General features: G+C 43.7%; 2 protein-coding genes across 7 annotated transcripts in view; one reads left to right on the top strand and one right to left on the bottom strand.

The window, feature by feature from the left end:
• The window catches only part of rictora (RPTOR independent companion of MTOR, complex 2 a), a 202564-nt gene extending 197971 nt beyond the window's left edge, over positions 1 to 4593 (top strand). For all 4 annotated transcript variants that reach the window (XM_059974241.1, XM_059974240.1, XM_059974242.1 and 1 more), the window contains one exon: positions 1298 to 4593. In XM_059974241.1, coding sequence (XP_059830224.1) covers positions 1298 to 1369 — 72 coding nt within the window. In that variant the 3' untranslated portion in view covers positions 1370 to 4593. The remainder of the gene's footprint in view (positions 1 to 1297) is intronic.
• A 1026-nt stretch (positions 4594 to 5619) lies between these two features.
• The window catches only part of lifra (LIF receptor subunit alpha a), a 176285-nt gene continuing 163980 nt past the window's right edge, over positions 5620 to 17924 (bottom strand). For all 3 annotated transcript variants that reach the window (XM_059974237.1, XM_059974239.1, XM_059974238.1), the window contains exons 20-22: positions 14149 to 14242; positions 12405 to 12480; positions 5620 to 10054 (exon numbers count right to left, since the gene is read on the bottom strand). In XM_059974237.1, the coding sequence (XP_059830220.1) occupies positions 9422 to 10054; positions 12405 to 12480; positions 14149 to 14242 (803 nt within the window). In that variant the 3' untranslated portion in view covers positions 5620 to 9421. The remainder of the gene's footprint in view (positions 10055 to 12404; positions 12481 to 14148; positions 14243 to 17924) is intronic.

Raw genomic sequence — 17924 nt, 5'->3', positions numbered from 1 at the left:
ATTGAGCTTATCTTGGAGTGAAGCCCTGTTATCACCCATGTCTCTTGAGCTGATAGCATTCAAACCCTAGCACAACTATTGAGCATTATTCGTTGATTCAAGTTTAGTCAGGAATAGCCACTTTGCCTGTGAGATGGCTTTCCAGAGATCGCATGTGGACCTCTTGAAACTTGGTCCCCAGATCTGAATGCCTCTGATGTGGTCCTCAGCAGATTGCCGGTCTGATGATTCATCCAGGGCTTCTGGCTGGGGAAGACTGGATGATTTTCTGGGGACACTCTTGTCTACAACAGTTCTTAAAGTCCATGAGAACCATGGTGTATTCATCCAGATCCACAGATGAGTCATTGAACATGGCCCAGCCCACCTACAGCAATAAAACTGATCAACACCTCCGCCCACTAACCCACCCCCCAACCACCACTAATTTATCACTTCCTGTCAGAGTCACCTTATGTAGGCACTCCTGTGCCTAGCATCACTTTATGGACATACAATTGATCTATGTATGTAAGCTATCGTATGATTTATATTTATTGGTTTTTTTTTAATGACTGTGTTCTATATTGGGTTTTTTTGTTATATCAGATCCGGTTCACTTGTGTACTGGAAATGACATTAAACAATCTTGAAGATGCTGCTTGACCTGCTGAGTTCCTCAAGCATTGTGTGTGTTAGTAAAAGACAAACATCTGGTGTTTCGTGTGAATTGTTACTGCTTAATGCTTAGATGGGTGGGGGGATTGAATGCACAAGTGGAGAGGGTTACTTCATGTTCACGAGGTATTAGAAAGGCCACATCTGGAGCACTATGTGTACTCTTGGTCTCGTCATTTCTGGCTGAATGTTAATGTGCGTAGGGAAGGTTTCTGAGTGTAGAACATGGAGTCAGGAGGTTGGTGAAGGGTTCCTCTGAGGAAAGATTGGACAGGGTATGCTTATATTCCACTGGAGTTTGAGGGAGAAAGGAGATTTGATAGCAGCCTGTAAGTTCTGGAAGGGTTTTGCAGAGTGGAAATTTCTTGTCAGATAAGCTGCAAGTGGGATCACTATTTTAAATTAAGGGGGTCTTCAATGTCTTCAATTGTCAGTTTTCAATGGGCAAAGTTGACTATCGCTGTTTCAAATTCAGACTTTGAAATACATTTGCTCTCCTGTCTCTGCTCCCTCCCTTCCCCCACCATCTTCCCCTGAAATCTCCCCCACCTTCCCCCTCTCCTGAAAACCCCCCCCCACCCATTATCTCCCCCACCCCCTGACGATCTGATTGTCTGACCATGTTTCTGATGTTTGACAGCTGTACGAGGAAGCGGACACTACTCTCACGTTACCGAAGCAGGTGGAAGTGGAACTCATCCTCGAATCCTGACAGATCCTACGCCGAAGTAGTCATCACTTCACCAGGCCCGTAGCCTCGTCAGCCAGGGTCTACTGGTACCAGCACACTCACCATTTCCTCTTGTGAGGCTGGAACGGCCACTCAGCATTCAAACCGGCTGCATACAGACAGACCCTGGTCTAGTGTCTGGCTTCATTCAACCTGCTCCCTGCAGCCAGACCCTGGTCCAGTGTCTGGCTTCATTCAAACCTGCCTATCCAGTGTCTGGATTGTTCTTATTTATTTCCCTTTCCTGTCTTCAATGAGAAAGTATTCTCAACACTACTGCGGGTATGAAGAAAATTGGGGCACAGTCCTCAGCATCAGGCACTGCCTGGTTCTGGGCGTTTTGCCTGACCGAATAGATCTCTCCTATTTGGCTGCTGAATGCCATTGCACAGACGCGCCCTCATCCCAAACATCCTCACTCCACCAGCACTGCCTTTGTTTAATTCAAATCTGTGCTCGGTCTGTTCAGTACCCTTGTACCAAGGTGGGACTTCTGTGTTTTTCTTTTGTAAACTTTCCACGGTTTATAGAAAAAGGTCTATAATTTTCTGTTTAGCTGAATGAGCAGAGGTTGAATAGGATCGAGCTGATAATAACCCTGCTTCACAGGACCTGCATATCGCAGCTGTACTGTGGAGTCCAGATACTTGGGGCTGAATTAGCATCTTGCCCTTTCTCTAAGCAGATCACACACTGTCCTTCTATCATGGGTTCCCTATGAAGGCAGTTTCAAACTGATCTCCCTGTACAACACACTTGGCATATCGACCACTGGATTAGATGAATGGGCCGTAGCTGGAAGTACGGAAACTGACCCCTCCCTTCAGTCCTATTCAGAACCTCTTCCTCCTCCCTTCTGTCCCACAACTATCCAAAGGTGAATGGGAACCTCTTGCTCCACACCCATGACACATAGGAACCTCTTCGTTCCCAATCCCTAGGATGTTTTGAAATTTCTTTGCCTCAAACCCCAGACCCCAAGATGCATAGGACACTCCTCCGCTTAATGGTTTTTGAAGGTGAAAATCATGTCATGTCCAAATAACTCAGTTGCAGATCATTGCCAGCTGTTCTCTCAGTCACTACCTATCTCCACTCCGTCTGTCCTCTGACCCGATATGCCCTGGTTTAACTGTTTGTATTCACACTTCAGTTTGTATTCTCTGTAAGTCAATATTACATGGAAAGAATTCACTGCAAGGAGCAGGAATAGAACAAGCTCCTGTTGGACGTAGCTTAGTAAACACAAAGGAGTTAGGCCGGCCTCCCAGTGAGACTGCAAGACATTTCTGAGTTGACCAAGTCTGGACTCTTCTCAGTATTTCAGCCTGTATGGGTGCTCCCTGCAGATGAACTGTTCCTCGGTCTCAGGCAGGCTCCAGCTAGGGATTGATCTGTAGCAGCCTGGCCATGGTGATGGGGAAGCTGTATGGTACGTGTGTGAACAAAATGACGCAAAGCCTCCGCTCGTGTGCCACTAATTGTCTGAACTCCATAACTTATGGATGAGTTGGTACTATGACCTATCGGACTGGATTCATTAGCAATTCAAGTGCTGAACTCCTTTGACCTCTTTGTACCAGAGAACCTTGGTGTGTGCGGAGGTCTGTTTCAGTTGGAATTGGAAGGTACCTGATGCTCAGCAGTGTGAGGGTCTAATATTAGTGAGTAGCATTATAAGGTACCAGCACTGTAACAAAGCCTTGTTGTAGCTTATTGTTGGACTGCGTGTGTGAACTAGAAGTTGCACAGGTGGGGTTTACATTCAGCCCATGAAAGTTTGTGATTGGTGACACTAGGATCCTCAGCACCCAGACGGGCTCGGTTTATCCGCTGCTGCAGCTTTAGCTGAGAAAACAAATGGTTTGCATATGTGCAGAATTTGATTTTGTATTGAAATTGAAGAAATTACATTTTCTGTAAGCAGTGAGTCCATGGATTTTCCTAGACTATTTTGTACAAATGATCAGCAGTGATCTCTAACAGTTGTGCTGGCCACTTCCTTTTGCAGTGCTACCTCAAAGTGAAGTCAAGTGAGTGGAGCTGTGGTTTGCAGGGTTCTGGTGGTCATGTGGACTTGATGTCAGTTGCGTGTTAATGTCTCTAGGTGGGTTACTTTTCACCAGGTCTAATGCAGAAAGCAGAAATGCCTTTGCTGTCAAAAGGTTCTCAGCACTAGGAGGGAGAATTAATGTGCCACGGATCTGATTCTGAAGATGATGTGGGAATTCTGGTGTCAGTCACTTGAAGCTGGGTGGGTGAGGTGTAGAAATATCTGTGCTGCATCTCACCAGAACTCCGAGTGGTTGTAATGACTGAGATGTTTTCACTCCCAGACGTACAGCAACTAGGAGAGAATTCAGGGATGGGTTCAAGACAAGGTGCTATTTCAGTAAAAAGGCCCATTACCAACCCCCTGCCCTCCCCACAAGTTGTGGGAAGGAAGTTGCTTCTGGAATCCTTGAAAGATAGTGGAAGGAGTCTTCTCCGCCCCTTCCCCCTACAGCCCACTGGTACCAGGTCTTCCATCTGCTTGGCCACCCCATTCCATTGAGGCTTGACAGACAGTGCGCTGTACAGAACACTAATAAAGTTGACCAGTTGAATCAGTCAGCAGTGGTGACCACCACCTCAGTGACAGGCAGCATTTCGCTATTAACTTTATCATCTTTGCCACATCTTGTCTCCTGGGTCTTATTGGTAAGATTGTGCAGGAACGCTCTTTTGACCTGTAGTCTGTGTTGTTTCTGCTTAGTCTTTGAATCTCGTGCTCTCAGTTACTCTTTCCGTGTTGCAAACCCATAAGCGCTTCCTCCTAAGACTGGAGAATTAGGTTGAAAAGAATCACTGATCTCAAATTGCATGGACAATACAGCTGATGTTCCTTAATACAGTAAGCCTGTTTGCTATTTTGAGGTATTTAGAAGGGGAAGGAGTAGTTAGTGGAAGGCAAATGCCTAAATGAGAGCGAGTGCATTGAGGGTGGTCATTGTAGCCATCATTGTGAATGTGTTTGGTTTTGTCTCTGTGTAATAAGCTGCTACATTATTGGGATGTTCTGGTGTCTGGCAGTCACTGAACATTTACCTGATTTGTATGTAAACCTGTAACATAGTCTGATTAAAAATAAGAAATTATTTATATTTTCCATAAGAGAATATTTCATAAAGCTGTGTATAATTTAAATAAAGCAGAGTGGCTTTGGAGAGTAATGTTTCCTTTACGTTGCCACATTGTGGTTTCTTTGTATAGTGTGTACAGTCTGTTTCTGGGCATTTACCCCCAATCATAAGAACTTATCAAAGGGATGCATTGTTAATTAACAATAAAAGCAAATATATCTAAGTTTATGGTAGCCAGTGTCCTATCATTTCTCCCACATACACTTAATCCAGGAAAATATTCCCTCCCACCTCATGATGAAAGTAAAGGCACTGTGGAACTTCCTTATTAGCAATAGAAAAGGTTGGGTCATCTTTTCTTGAGATTTGTATGTTAACTTCTCGATCTGTGGTTTTAATTTGGTTTTGTGCAACAACTTGTACTGCTGATGTGATTGATGTTCTAATCCCCTAAACCGGCGGCATTACAGAAAAGGATGATAAAGGTTGGTGTATAATATTTATATAGCTTGTTCATAATACTTTCCATTACACTTCATTTGTCAGAGAATGTGGACGATGCCTGCACACTGAACTCCCACAAATACCAGAAACTGTGCCGTTGTTTTGTTAGGTCATTCACTAAGAACTACTGAAAGGGGTAACCAACCTGCCCTCTGCCATTCAAAACAGTGCTCCTCCTCAATCAGACTGCAATGTTCATGTTGTGATATGACAATCTATAAGGACTTTTAGACCGATTACTATCACAGAATGAGAAGTCCAGCTTTCTAAATTATACTTACAATGGCTGTGGTATTAAACACACTGAATACATATCATTGGCAATAATTAAAACCTTTTATTTAAAGGAAATTCCAGCAGTTACAGGTAAGTGTTACATTATTTGAGTTTAAGCCCAAGTTGTAGTGTAATAAGTTCACGACCAAATACCCTGCAACTAATGTCCAGGGGCCTCAAACAGTCCGTCCATTTGAGGTACAAAAAGCTTATTGATCTGTCCCCAAGGCTGCGTATTCAGGAGAGGGAAGAAATACAAGTCTTGGTTTACACAGAGATTAAAGGTGCTAAGTTTGTCAATCTCTTCCCCCCATCCCCCCCCCCCCCCCCCCCCCCCCCCCGGACATTATTAGACTGAGCAATAGCAGCAGAGTAGATATTCACTAACCCGGTACTTTGCCTTCATACAACAGGCTAACTGTTTCTGAATATATTATACATAGTAGAATTATAGAATAACATTTTCATCCTAGGTACATCTGTTTGGAATTGGTCAAACTGGCAGTATTTGCCAGATTACTCTGGACTCCTGAGGTCTCCTGTATTTTTTCCATTTGTAAAAAAATAACTGATTTATTAATGTGCTACATAAAATCTATTTTAAAACAAAGCTATTTGATTAAATTCCTGATAGTAATATTTAATTACATACGACTTCCAGATCAGTACCACCTAACTGAAAGGTCTGTCTTAGTGTGGGTAAAAAAAAATTCCCTGTGTAAAATGGTTAAGTCATCAAGTAAATGCTGTACAATTTTTCTTCCTCAACTCAACAGGAAAGTAACAAAAATAGTGGGTTTCACATTAACTGGACAAACTTACTTCAAACAGCTTTTGCAGAGATTGAAGTTTAGTAATGAAATCAGTGTCAGAAACAAAAAACATTTTGAAGGTCTTTCCTCCCCAGATAGCTCAGAATGTCTAGTGCAGGAAAATTCCCAATCTTGGAGCAAACTCTGAGTTGACTTCCTTTGGGTCTATTAAAAAGTAAATTCAGAGTTAGACGATAATAAGCAAATTGCAGCTCCATACCAGCTCACGTAAAACAGCAAAGTTTAGTGCACACTGCAACAGCAGTAGGGAGCTTGGTCTAAGTTTGTAGCTCATTTCTGGAAAAAAATTCAGACTAGTTACAATTCCAAAGCTCTTCACTGACAGGAACATCCTTGAGTTTGTGGACAGATGATGCAACAGTGCAGCCTTGTGTATATTTACTATCAGTGCGAAAATCCGATTTACCAACCATAAGGAGCAATTTAGACATATACAAGTGGCTTGGTACTCGAGTCATCCACAATGAGAACAGCTTCTTGTAAATCTGTTGTAATCCTGTGCACTATGCAAATGTCTGTACTTCTGTTCCAAGGTGAGCAGCTCTACAGTAAATCTTCCCAGCATCTATCCTTAATATTGTGTCATCACATCCTTCCCACTGTTTTGACCTCAATTCAGAACCAGCTCCAACCTTGCCTTCCTGTTCTCAAACAAGTAAACCTTTCATATTAACCAGTTAATGACTTTGTCTACATCTCCTGTGATCTTTGAGACTATACAGAAACATGCCCTTTGGCCACACCAATCTTTATGGCCATTTGACCTCATTGTATTTGCCCACATTCTACATGTAGCACTGAATCAGATCCACATTCCGAATATTAACCATCTTCCCTGGAATAAAAACCAACTCTTCAGATCTCTTGTTCTGGTGAACATTATGGGACTGAAATGTGTGGTGATTCTTGCAGGCCACCCTCTAGTACATCCTTAGGTTGTTGACAAAACTCTTGTTTCATACAGCTACCAAGGGAAAATGTTCTGACCATTTACTCTGCACTGAAAGCCACCTCTCTACACCACATTGGTGTATTTCTTTACCTATTTGCTGACCACTTCCCTGACTGCATTCCAATCTGCCCATCTGTTAATAGTCCATTGCTCACCTAATTATGTCTAAATCATGATGTGACCACCATTCAATTTCACACTGCTCATTGTGTACATTCCTTTCTACCTCTGGCCAATTTTGGACAGAATTTTTCATGGATCTCATGGGCATCTACTAAGCTGATGAGTGAGCATCAAAAACTAACTTTTATCTGCCCTCAATACCAAACGCCTATTGGACCTGAGTTAAAGGAAAAGGTGAATCAGTTAGGAAATGAGGGGTGATTTGATACGGGTACAGGTTCGGAAAAACTATTAACTAAAGGTGAAATGTTTAAGGGGAACATCGGAGGAACTTTGTCACTCAGGGTGGTGAGAGCGTGGACGAGCTGTCAAGAGGAAGTGGAAGTGATTGCAACATTTAAGAGAAGTTTGGATAAGTACATGGATTTTGGGGGAGGGGTGTGATCAGGTTATGGGACTAGACAGAATAATATTTCTAACAGACTAGATGGGCTAAAGGGCCTGTCTCTGCTATAGTGTTCTATGACTAACGTGCAACAAAAATAAACAAATGCTGAGCTCTTCTGGCCCTCTGCTAGAGAAACCTCATCCTTGCTTGCAACAGACTCAGTACAGCTATAACTCTCCACACTGTCTACATTCACCATGCACTATAGACCCAGCTGCTACAGACACTGTAGAAAAGGCAAATGGTTATTTTTGATTGGAAATCTAAGTATATGCAATACTATATTCAGTGATTTATAAGATAGCTGAATAATCAAGCTGACATTAAATATTTACAGCAAACATCGGTACCGACTCCAGATGTACATCACAGTAATGATAGATCCCATTCTCCGGAGCTGTGAATACTTTACCCAGTTACACTGCACTGCTCTTGCATCTGGTATCTCAGAGGTGTCAGCAAATGCATGAACGGTAGTCAAGTTCACCTCCCACTTTTCCAGAGGGGAGTCACACATCATAAGTGCAGAGTGAACAATTCCATTGATCACAGCCTCCTTTCGAGTTTGAAACAGTTGCTTATGGTCACCATAGGCAGAGGATATTTAAGTTTGCCACAGATGATCTTTACATCATCTTACTGCACTCTGAAGCAAAGCCTCGACTATGAAGCACATAGCTTTTGATAAATAGAAAAGCAGGACCATGGTGATTGTATATCGGCTCAGTCAGCAGAACAATTCTGTTCAGAACCCCCAATCCCCACTGAAGTAGAAAAATACAATCAGCTGCAAGCCAGAATATTTACACAATCAAGGCTGAGTTCCCTTCCTGGAGGGTGTGAGGTTTCTGCTGCCTTTGGATGTGACTTGGGGCTCCATGGAAATACAGGTTGTGAATGTTGAGTCACAAGGTTTAGGTCAATTCAGCTACTGAAGCTGGCTAGCACTTCATGGGGTGATCAGAGCTGTAATATTGCAGGAAACCTGCTAATTTCAAATGGCCTGCTCTTCCCACTGACAAACTCACACCTCCCACAGGTGAATGGAAACACACCATTTGGATTACCAAGGCAGCATAACTGTTAGTGCAACGCTATTATAGCTCAGGACGTTGGAGTTTGGAGTTCAATCCCAGCATTGTCTGTAAGGAGTTTGTACATCACCCCATGAAATGCGTGGCTTCCCCCCTTGTAGATTATCTTGTGATTGGGCTAGGGCTAAATCAGTTGTTGGCATAGCTCAAAGGGCCTGTTCCATGCTGTATCTCTAAATAAATCAGAACAATTCCTCAGTACGCTGCATTCCACGGGCAAAACCACTTTGCATATCTCCTCTAAAGGTTATATAGAAATATGATTACAATCTAATAGCATTGAACAGAACATAGGAACAGTAGCAACAGACTGGAGGAACTCTGTCAGGGAGATGGATGAGTCTCTGGTGTTTATTCCAGGTTCCAGCATCTGCAGTCACTTGTGTCTAAAATGGAAAAGGAGCACATCATTTAACCCACACGACTAACAGAACTTAGAGAGCCTTGACTTCAGTCCGGTTATGTTTAGAGACTCACTAAGAACTTTTTCCTCCATCTACATCAGGCCCATGGGAACCTTGGAAAACAGCCATAATGTGGGCTTTCTATACTGCTGAGAGACGGAGGAGATTCCCACTGAGCAAAGATTAACAGTGACGGTTTAAAGCTGGGGCTCCTCCCATCTCGCCCCCCCAGTCCTCCCCCAGCTGAGGTCAGAGGTACTGTAGGAGCTTGAAGACATTCAGGAATGGAAGAAGGGAAGAGACCACGTTTTGCCATTAGGTTTCAGTCCATCCCCCAACATATTCTCTGGAATCAGGAAAGCTTGGGAATTGATGGAGGTCGGGCTGCCGACAGATTCAGGTTCCGGTGGTGGCAAATCTCCAGTATCGAGGATCCAGGATTTGTTATGCATCTGTGGCTGATAGCCATTGACATGAAGTGTTAGGTCGGGCTGCTGCCTGTGCAGTGCAGGATTGGTGGCTAAATGGATCTGGGGCTGATAGCCCGACTTGACGATGACCTCCGTATCAGCCTCCATCTGATCCGCCCCTTCTGTCTCCTGTTGGGCCGGGGTGGGGCCCTGTATACTGGTGTACATTACTACACTGGGGTAAACGCAATGCACCAATGAGGCTGCCACTTCAAATGCTGGATTTGGCTCCCCTGACAGCTCCATCGATGTGCTACTTTGCTGGTATGACAGGACACCTTGTTCCTGACTCTCATTTTCAGAGTTATCCTCCAATATGACCTCATCCTGTTCTCTCTCGAGGCAGTTATTATCCTCTGCTTTGATTGGTTTGCTTTCAACAACCTGCACTTCATTGGGTGTGCAGTCTTTTGGCTCCAGGGTTTTGCATAAATTGACTCCCTAGAAAGAAAAAGGAGGAGGAAAAATAATAAGAGGATGTTTTCCACTTTGGATGTCAGTGTTTATCAGCTAGTGTCTGTTTTAGCCTGTTATCCACCCTTACTGAGCTATTGGTAAATCAGTTATCATTCGCACTTGCATTGGGGTTAGGACAAATAGCAATTTGCATTAAATTCCTGCCACTGTCTGCAAGGAGTTTGTACGTTCTCCCCGTAGCCAAATGAGCTTCCTCTGGAATTGAATGTGGATTCCAGTGCAGATCAGATGTACAGGTTAGTAAGCTGTGCGCATGCTATGTTGGCAACGGAAGCATGACATTTGTGGGCTGCCCCAAGCACAACCTCAGATTGTGTTGGTCATTAACGTAAACAAAACATTTCACCAAATGTTAGATATTTTGATGTACATGTGACAAAGCTCTTTATCTATATTTTTATCCACATTAAAATGCCACTGTTGATAATCCATTGCCTGATTAAATACAAAAGTTAATGAATAGACAATAGGTGCAGAAGTAGACCATTCGGCCCCTCGAGTCTGCACCGCCATTCTGAGATCATGGCTGATCATTCACTGTCAATACCCAGTCCCTGCCTTGTCCCCATATCCCTCGATTCCCCTATCCATCAGATATCTATCTAGCTCCTTCTTGAAAGCATCCAGAGAATTGGCCTCCACCGTCTTCCGAGGCAGTGCATTCCACACATCCACAACTCTCTGGGAGAAGTTTTTCCTCAACTCTGTTTTAAATAACTGACCTCTTATTCTCAATCCATGCCCTCTGGTACTGGACTCTCCCAACATCCGGAACGTATTTCCTGCCTCAATCCTATCAAATCCCTTAATTATCTTAAACGTTTCAATCAGATCCCCTCTCAATCTCCTCAATTCCAGTGTGTACAAGCCCAATCTCTCCAATCTCTCTGCGTAAGACAGCCCTGCCATCCCAGGAATCAACCTAGTGAATCTGCGCTGCACTTCCTCAATTGCCAGAATGTCCTTCCTTAAACCTGGAGACCAAAACTGTACACAATATTCCAGGTGTGGTCTCACCAGGGCCCTGTACAAATGCAAAAGGACATCCTTGTTCTTGTACTCAATTCCCCTTGTAATAAAGGCCAACATTCCATTTGCCCTCTTCACTGCCTGTTGCACTTGCTCATTCACCTTCATTGACTGATGAACTAGGACTCCTAGGTCTCTTTGCATTTCTCCCTTACCTAACTCTGCACCGTTCAGACAATACTCAGCCCTCTTGTTCCTGCTTCCAAAGTGGATAACTTCACATTTATTCACATTGAACGACATCTGCCAAGTATCTGCCCACTCACCCAGCCTATCCAAGTCTCCCTGTATTCTCCTAACGTCCTCTTCGCATGTCACACTGCCACCCAGTTTAGTATCATCAGCAAACTTGCTGATATAGTTTTCAATGCCCTCATCTAAATCGTTGACATAAATTGTAAAGAGCTGTGGTCCCAATACAGAGCCCTGTGGTACCCCACTAGTCACCTCCAACCAGTCCGAGAAACACCCATTCACTGCTACCCTTTGCTTTCTATCTGCCAATCAGTTTTCTATCCATGTTGAAACCCTGCCCGCAATGCCATGAGCTCTGATTTTACTCACCAATCTCCCATGTGGCACCTTATCGAATGCCTTCTGAAAATCTAGGTACACTACATCCACTGGCTTACCCTCGTCTAACATCCTTGTTACACCCTCATAATAATTGTGTAACATGAACAAATCTTCAGATAAAGGATCTTGCACCTTTTGCAAGTATGCATTCTAAATGCTAACAAGCACAAATATATTCTCCCTATGCATGTGTGTGTACACACGCTCACTGCAAACATTTTTCCATAATACAAGGGAGCATCACTGTAAGGTGATTAGAGGAAAGTACAGCGGTGGGGGAAGATGTCAGAACTAAGTTTTTGTATTATACAGATGAGTGCATGAAACATGCTGCTGGGGTAGTTACAGAGGCAGATGCATCAGGGATATTTAGGACAACCTTAGGTAGGCACATGGGTGATAGAAAAATGGAGAAGGGCAGGGATTGATCTTAAGAGTGCATTTGGTACAACAAGGGTCTATACTGTTTTATCTTCAGTTACATGCTTGTACATATTCACTGTGTACAAGGCAACACATGTACAAAATGCTGGAGGAACTCAGTTGATCAGGCAGCATCAATGGAGGGGAATAAACGACTAATATTCAGCCTGCGACTCTTCATCAGGACTGGAAAAGAAAGGGGCAGGTGCCAGAATAAGAAGATGCGGGGGGTGGGGGCGGTAATACATGGAGTAAAATATTCCTTCTATGCTCTACAGCACAGTACCTGAAGAAAGCTTCCATTCCGGATAACTTTGCTGTTCATCGGATCAGGAATATCAGGATAAAATGTGTCTTTGATCCTGGAAAAGATGTTCAGGAGGCAAGAATCAGTGGCACAGATGCAAGAGATTCAGACAGACAGACATACTTTATTGATCCTGAGGGAAACTGGCTTTCGTTACAGCCGCACCAACCAAGAATAGTGAAGAAATATAGCAATATAAAACTATAAATAATTAAATAATAAGTTAATCATGCCAGGTGGGAATAAGTCCAGGACCAGCCTATTGGCACAGGGTGTCTGACACTCCGAGGGAGGAGTTGTAAAGTTTGATGGCCACAGGTAGAAATTACTTCCCATGACGCTTAGTGTTACATCTCGGTGGAATGAGTAAGTCTCTGGCTGAATGTACTCCTGTGCCTAACCAGTACATTATGGAGTGGATGGGAGTCATTGTCCAAGATGGCATGCAACCTGGAAAGCATCCTCTTTTCAGACACCACCATCAGAGAGTCCAGTTCCACCCCCACAATATCACTGGCCTTACGAATGAGTTTGTTGATTCTGTTGGTGTCTGCTACCCTCAGCCTGCTGCCCCAGCACACAACAGCAAACATGATAGCACTGGCCACCACAGACTCGTAGAACATCCTCAGCATCGTCCGGCAGATGTTAAAGGACCTCAGTCTCCTCAGGAAATAGAGACGGCTCTGCCCCTTCTTGTAGACAGCCTCAGTGTTCTTTGACCAGTCTAGTTTATTGTCACTTTGTATCCCCAGGTATTTGTAATCCTCCACCATGTCCACACAGACCCCTTGGATGGAAACAAGGGTCACCAGTGCCTCAGCCCTCCTCAGCAGCTGCTAGAAATCCAGAGTAACACACAAAATGCTGGAGAAACTCAGCAAGTCAGGCTGGAGTGTCAACGATTTGGACCTAGATACTTCATCAGAACACAGCATCAGTTCGATTCCATCATTGTGTGCTACTCCCAAACAGATCAACAAGGAACAACTATTCACCATACACATTTACATGTTTAAGGTGCCGTAAAAGATTTGTAGCTCAGGTTGAGGATATTGTTGAGTGGCTCACCAAGCTGGCAGACATTTCATTACCAACTAGCAATGTCATCAGTGCAACTTCGAATGAAATGTTGATAATCTACATTGTTCATCTTTTATGTGTCCTGTGGGGGGGGGGGGTGGGAAGAGGTGGTGTACGTGTGCTCATGCGTGTGCCATTTCTATTGGTTACCAATTATGTAATCCACTATTGATGATAATTGTTTAATCACAGGACACTTTAAATTACCCACAGTGCTGTGGGTAATAGTGGGTGGGGGAGGTGAACTAGAATGGTTGGTAAGATTAACTGATCAGGGGAAGAAACTTTTAAGATGGTGTGAAGTTTCTGTTTTAATAGCCCTGTAATGCTTTCCAGAACAGAGCTTTTGGAAAAGGCAGACTTTGCAATGATTTTTTTCCTGCCTGCTGCTTTGTCCTGCAGTTCTGCAGTGATGGTAGACTGCACCTAGTCTACCATCTTGCTTGGCAAGGGTCAATGGGCCTGTTTCTGTGCTGTACATGGGCTGGATCAAGTGCCACAACAGTGAAAATAGATGCCTGTAAATGCAGGAAAGAGGAGCAGCTCAGATTTAAATACTTGGCACTCATTAGGAGACGACAGGAGGAGTGTGTCATTAAAATAACAGTCACTTCAGGAAGTGAATCACAAAAGAACTTACCATTCTTGCTTTTGGTAACAGAAGATACTGAGGACAACAACAAGCACTATAAATCCGATCAGTGGCAAGATGATCCCAAGGATCAGGGCGATCGCTGACAGTGAAAGAAGAAGCAGATATATTAATAGCAAATATGATTACTGCATGTTCCTGTAGGAAAGGAACTACTCAGCACCATAACACTTTTGGCCTCCATGGCCATCTATGACAATGAACTCCATAGATCTGCTAGCCTCTGGCTGAAGATATTCCTCCTCAACTCTATTCCGAGGCTGTGCCCTCTGGTCCTAGACTCAGTCACTATAGGATGGGCTTCATCCACTACCCACCCATTCTTCTCAACTCTAGCAATTACAAGACCAGAGTCATGAAATGCTCTTCAGATGTTAATACATTCAAACCCGGGATCATTCTTGTGAACCTCCAATGATAGCACATCTTTTCTTAGATAAGGTGCCCAAAACTGCTAAACTAATGTGGAGCAGTAGATGAACAAAAACAAGAATATGCTATTCAGTATGACCGCGTCTGATCCTCCAGCTCATGTCCTATCCATACCCCTTCCTGTTTCTAGAGATCCATCCTGCTCCTACTTAAACATAACTAGCAATGTGCCCTCCACATCCTGTGTGGTGGAGAACACCACAGTTAACCATGCTGAGCAAAGAAACGTCTCATTTCAAAGCTCCTTCCTCATGATAAAGTTAACTCTCAGCATACATCTTCACTGAGTTTAGCCTGTTGATTTCAATCAGAGGTCTGTGTGGAAATCCAGAGCAGCCAACACAAAATGCTGGAGGAATTCAGCAGGTCAGACAGCATCTATGGAAAGGAATAAACAGTCAACGTTTCAGGCTGTTCTGAAGAAGGGTTTCAACCCGAAACGTTTACTATTTATTCATTTCTATAGCTGCAGCCTGAATTGCAGAGTTCCTCCAGTACTTTTGTGTGTTGCTTTGTATACTTTCAATGACCACTTCATTAGACACACCTGCTCGTCAATGCAAATATCTAATCAGCCAACCATGTGGCAGCAACTCAATGCATAAAGGCATGCAGACATGGTTAGAGATTCAGTCAATACACATAAAATGCTGGCAGCATCAATAGAAAAATGTACGGTCTGTGTTTCAGGTCGAGATCCTCCTTAGGGTCTCGGCCCGAAACGTTAGCTGGACTCTTTTCCATAGATGCTGCCTGGCCTGCTGGGTTCCTCCAGCATTTTGTGTGTGTCGCTTGGACTTTAAGCATCTGCAGATTTTCTCTTGTCTGCAAGAGATTCAGTTGTTGCTCACACCAAACCTCAGAATGGAGAAGAAATTTTCTAAGTGGTGCCAGACAGGGTGATTTGAGTATCTAAGAAACAGCTGATTTTCTGGGATTTTCATGCACAACAGTCTCCAGAGTTTAGAGAGAATGGTGTGAGAATCATAAGAACATTCAGTGAACAGCAGTTCTGTAGGTGAAAAAAACCTATTAATGAGAATGGTCAAAAGAGAATGGCCAGACTGGTTCAAGCTGACAGGAAGACGGCAGTAACTCAAATAACCATGCGTTACAATATTGCTGTGCAGAAGAGCATCTCTGAGCACATATGTTGACCCTTGAAGTGGGTGGGCTACAGCAGCAGAACACCACAAGACCATAAGACGTAGGAGCAGAATTAGGCCATCTGGCCCATCGAGTCTGCTCCACCATTCTATCATGGCTGATCCTTTTTTTCTATCTCCTCAGCCCCAGTTTCCGGCCTTCTCCCCGTAATCTTTGATGCCATGTCCAATCAAGAACCTATCAATCTCTGCCTTAAATACACCCAACGACCTGTCCTCCACAGCTGCATGTGGCAATAAATTCCACAAATTCACCACCCTCTGGCTAAAGAAATTTTTCTGCATTTCTGTTTTGAAAGGGCATCCCTCTATCCGGAGGCTCTTGTCCTAGACTTTCCCACCATGAGAAATAACCTTTCCACATCTACTCTGTCTAGGCCTGGGGCGACTTCCGGTAAGATGGCGATTACTTAACCGCTTCGAACTTTTGCTCCGTCATTCTCCCTATCTTTGCACTAAATGTCTCCATTCTTAAACCTTAGTTAGGAATTTTATTAGGTCTCTTTTACTTGCCTGCGAACACATCTATCTTATAATGTCCACCAAAAGCTCTAAATCCAGGAAAAAGGAAGCTACGGCTCTGTCGACTGAGATTCTCGCTGCTCTGGAACAACATCGAGAAGATATTCTAAAGGAATTTAGAACCTCTTTCAACCAGCTGGATGCCAAATTGGATCAGATCAACGCTAAAGTGGACGAACATGCTGAACATTTATCTCGCATCGACTCGACCTCTGAAGATTTAAAACGCCGTGTCCAATACCTCAAGACCCTCTGTTCCAGCCTAGAGGAGAAGAATAGTAAACTTTTTTCCAAAATGGTGAATCTTGAAAACCAGAGCAGACGTTGCAATCTACAAATTCTTGGTTTGCCAGAGGCCACCAAACAGGGTTCCCTCGTGAAGTTTTTTCCCGATTTTCTCTGAGAGATTTTTGGGAAAGAATTCCTTCCGAATCCACCTGAGCTTGAAAGGGCACACAGGATCTACGTTCCCCGCGCAATTCTGGATTCCCGCCCATGACCGGTAATTTTGTGCTTTCATCAATACCAGGTGAAAAACCGTTTGATTACGGAGGCACGCCGCAGAGGTACTTCTGCTTTTCAAAATTCAGTCATTCGTTTTGTGGAGGATTATGCCCCCCAGGTTCTGAAGATGCGTGCTGAGTTTGAAGGTGTAATGAAAGTGCTTTTTGATCGTGGACTTAGACACTCCCTTCGTAACCCAGTCGACCTTCGAATTACGCTTGCTTCTAGAGAATATAAGTGGTTTAAGTCAGTGAAGGAGGCTGAGGCATTTGTTGGAAGTCTTCCGGCTATCCAGTCTTCTTCGGAACCTGGTCGGACCTCCTAAAATGGTGGATAAGTACCTCTCGTAGTAAAATTATTTTTTTTCCGGACTTAGACTTTACTTGAATACTCTATCACCCCTCATCCTTCTGATTTCCAGCAAGTACAGACCCAGAGCCATTAAACATTCCTTGTATGATAACCCTTTCATTCCTGGAATCATCTTTGTGAACGTCCTCTGGACCCTCTCCAATGCCAGCACATCTTTTCTAAGATGAGGGGCCCAAAACTGTTCTCAATACTCAAGGTGAGGCCTCATCAGTAAGTACCTTATAAAGCCTCAGCATCACATCTTTGCTCTTGTATTCTAGACCTCTAGAAATGAATGCTAACATGGCATTTGCCTTCCTGACTCAACCTGCAAGTTAACCCTCAGGGTGTTCTGCACAAGGACTCCCAAGCCCATCTGCATCTCAGATTGCTGGATTTTCTCCCCATTTAGAAAATAGTCCTCACATTTATTTCAACTACAAAAGTGTATGACCATGCATTTTCCAACACTGTATTACATTTGCCACTTTATTGCCCATTCTCCTAATCTTTATAAGTCCTTCTGCATCCCACCTGTTTCCTCAACACTACCTGCCCCTCCACCAATCTTTGTATCATCTGCAAAGTTATTCCATCATCTAAATCATTGATATACAGTATAAAAAGAAGTGGTCCCAACACTGCCTCCTGTGGAACACCACTAGTCACTGGGAGCCAACCAGAAAAAGATCCTTTTATTCCCACTCGCTGCCTCCTACCAATCAGCCAATGTTCTTAACCATGTTAATACCATGGGCTCTTAACTTGGTAAGCAGCCTCATGTGTAGC

Source organism: Hypanus sabinus, chromosome 7, assembly GCF_030144855.1.
Source record: "Hypanus sabinus isolate sHypSab1 chromosome 7, sHypSab1.hap1, whole genome shotgun sequence".
Lineage (NCBI taxonomy): Eukaryota > Metazoa > Chordata > Chondrichthyes > Myliobatiformes > Dasyatidae > Hypanus > Hypanus sabinus.
This window is presented reverse-complemented; position numbering and strand designations above follow the sequence as displayed.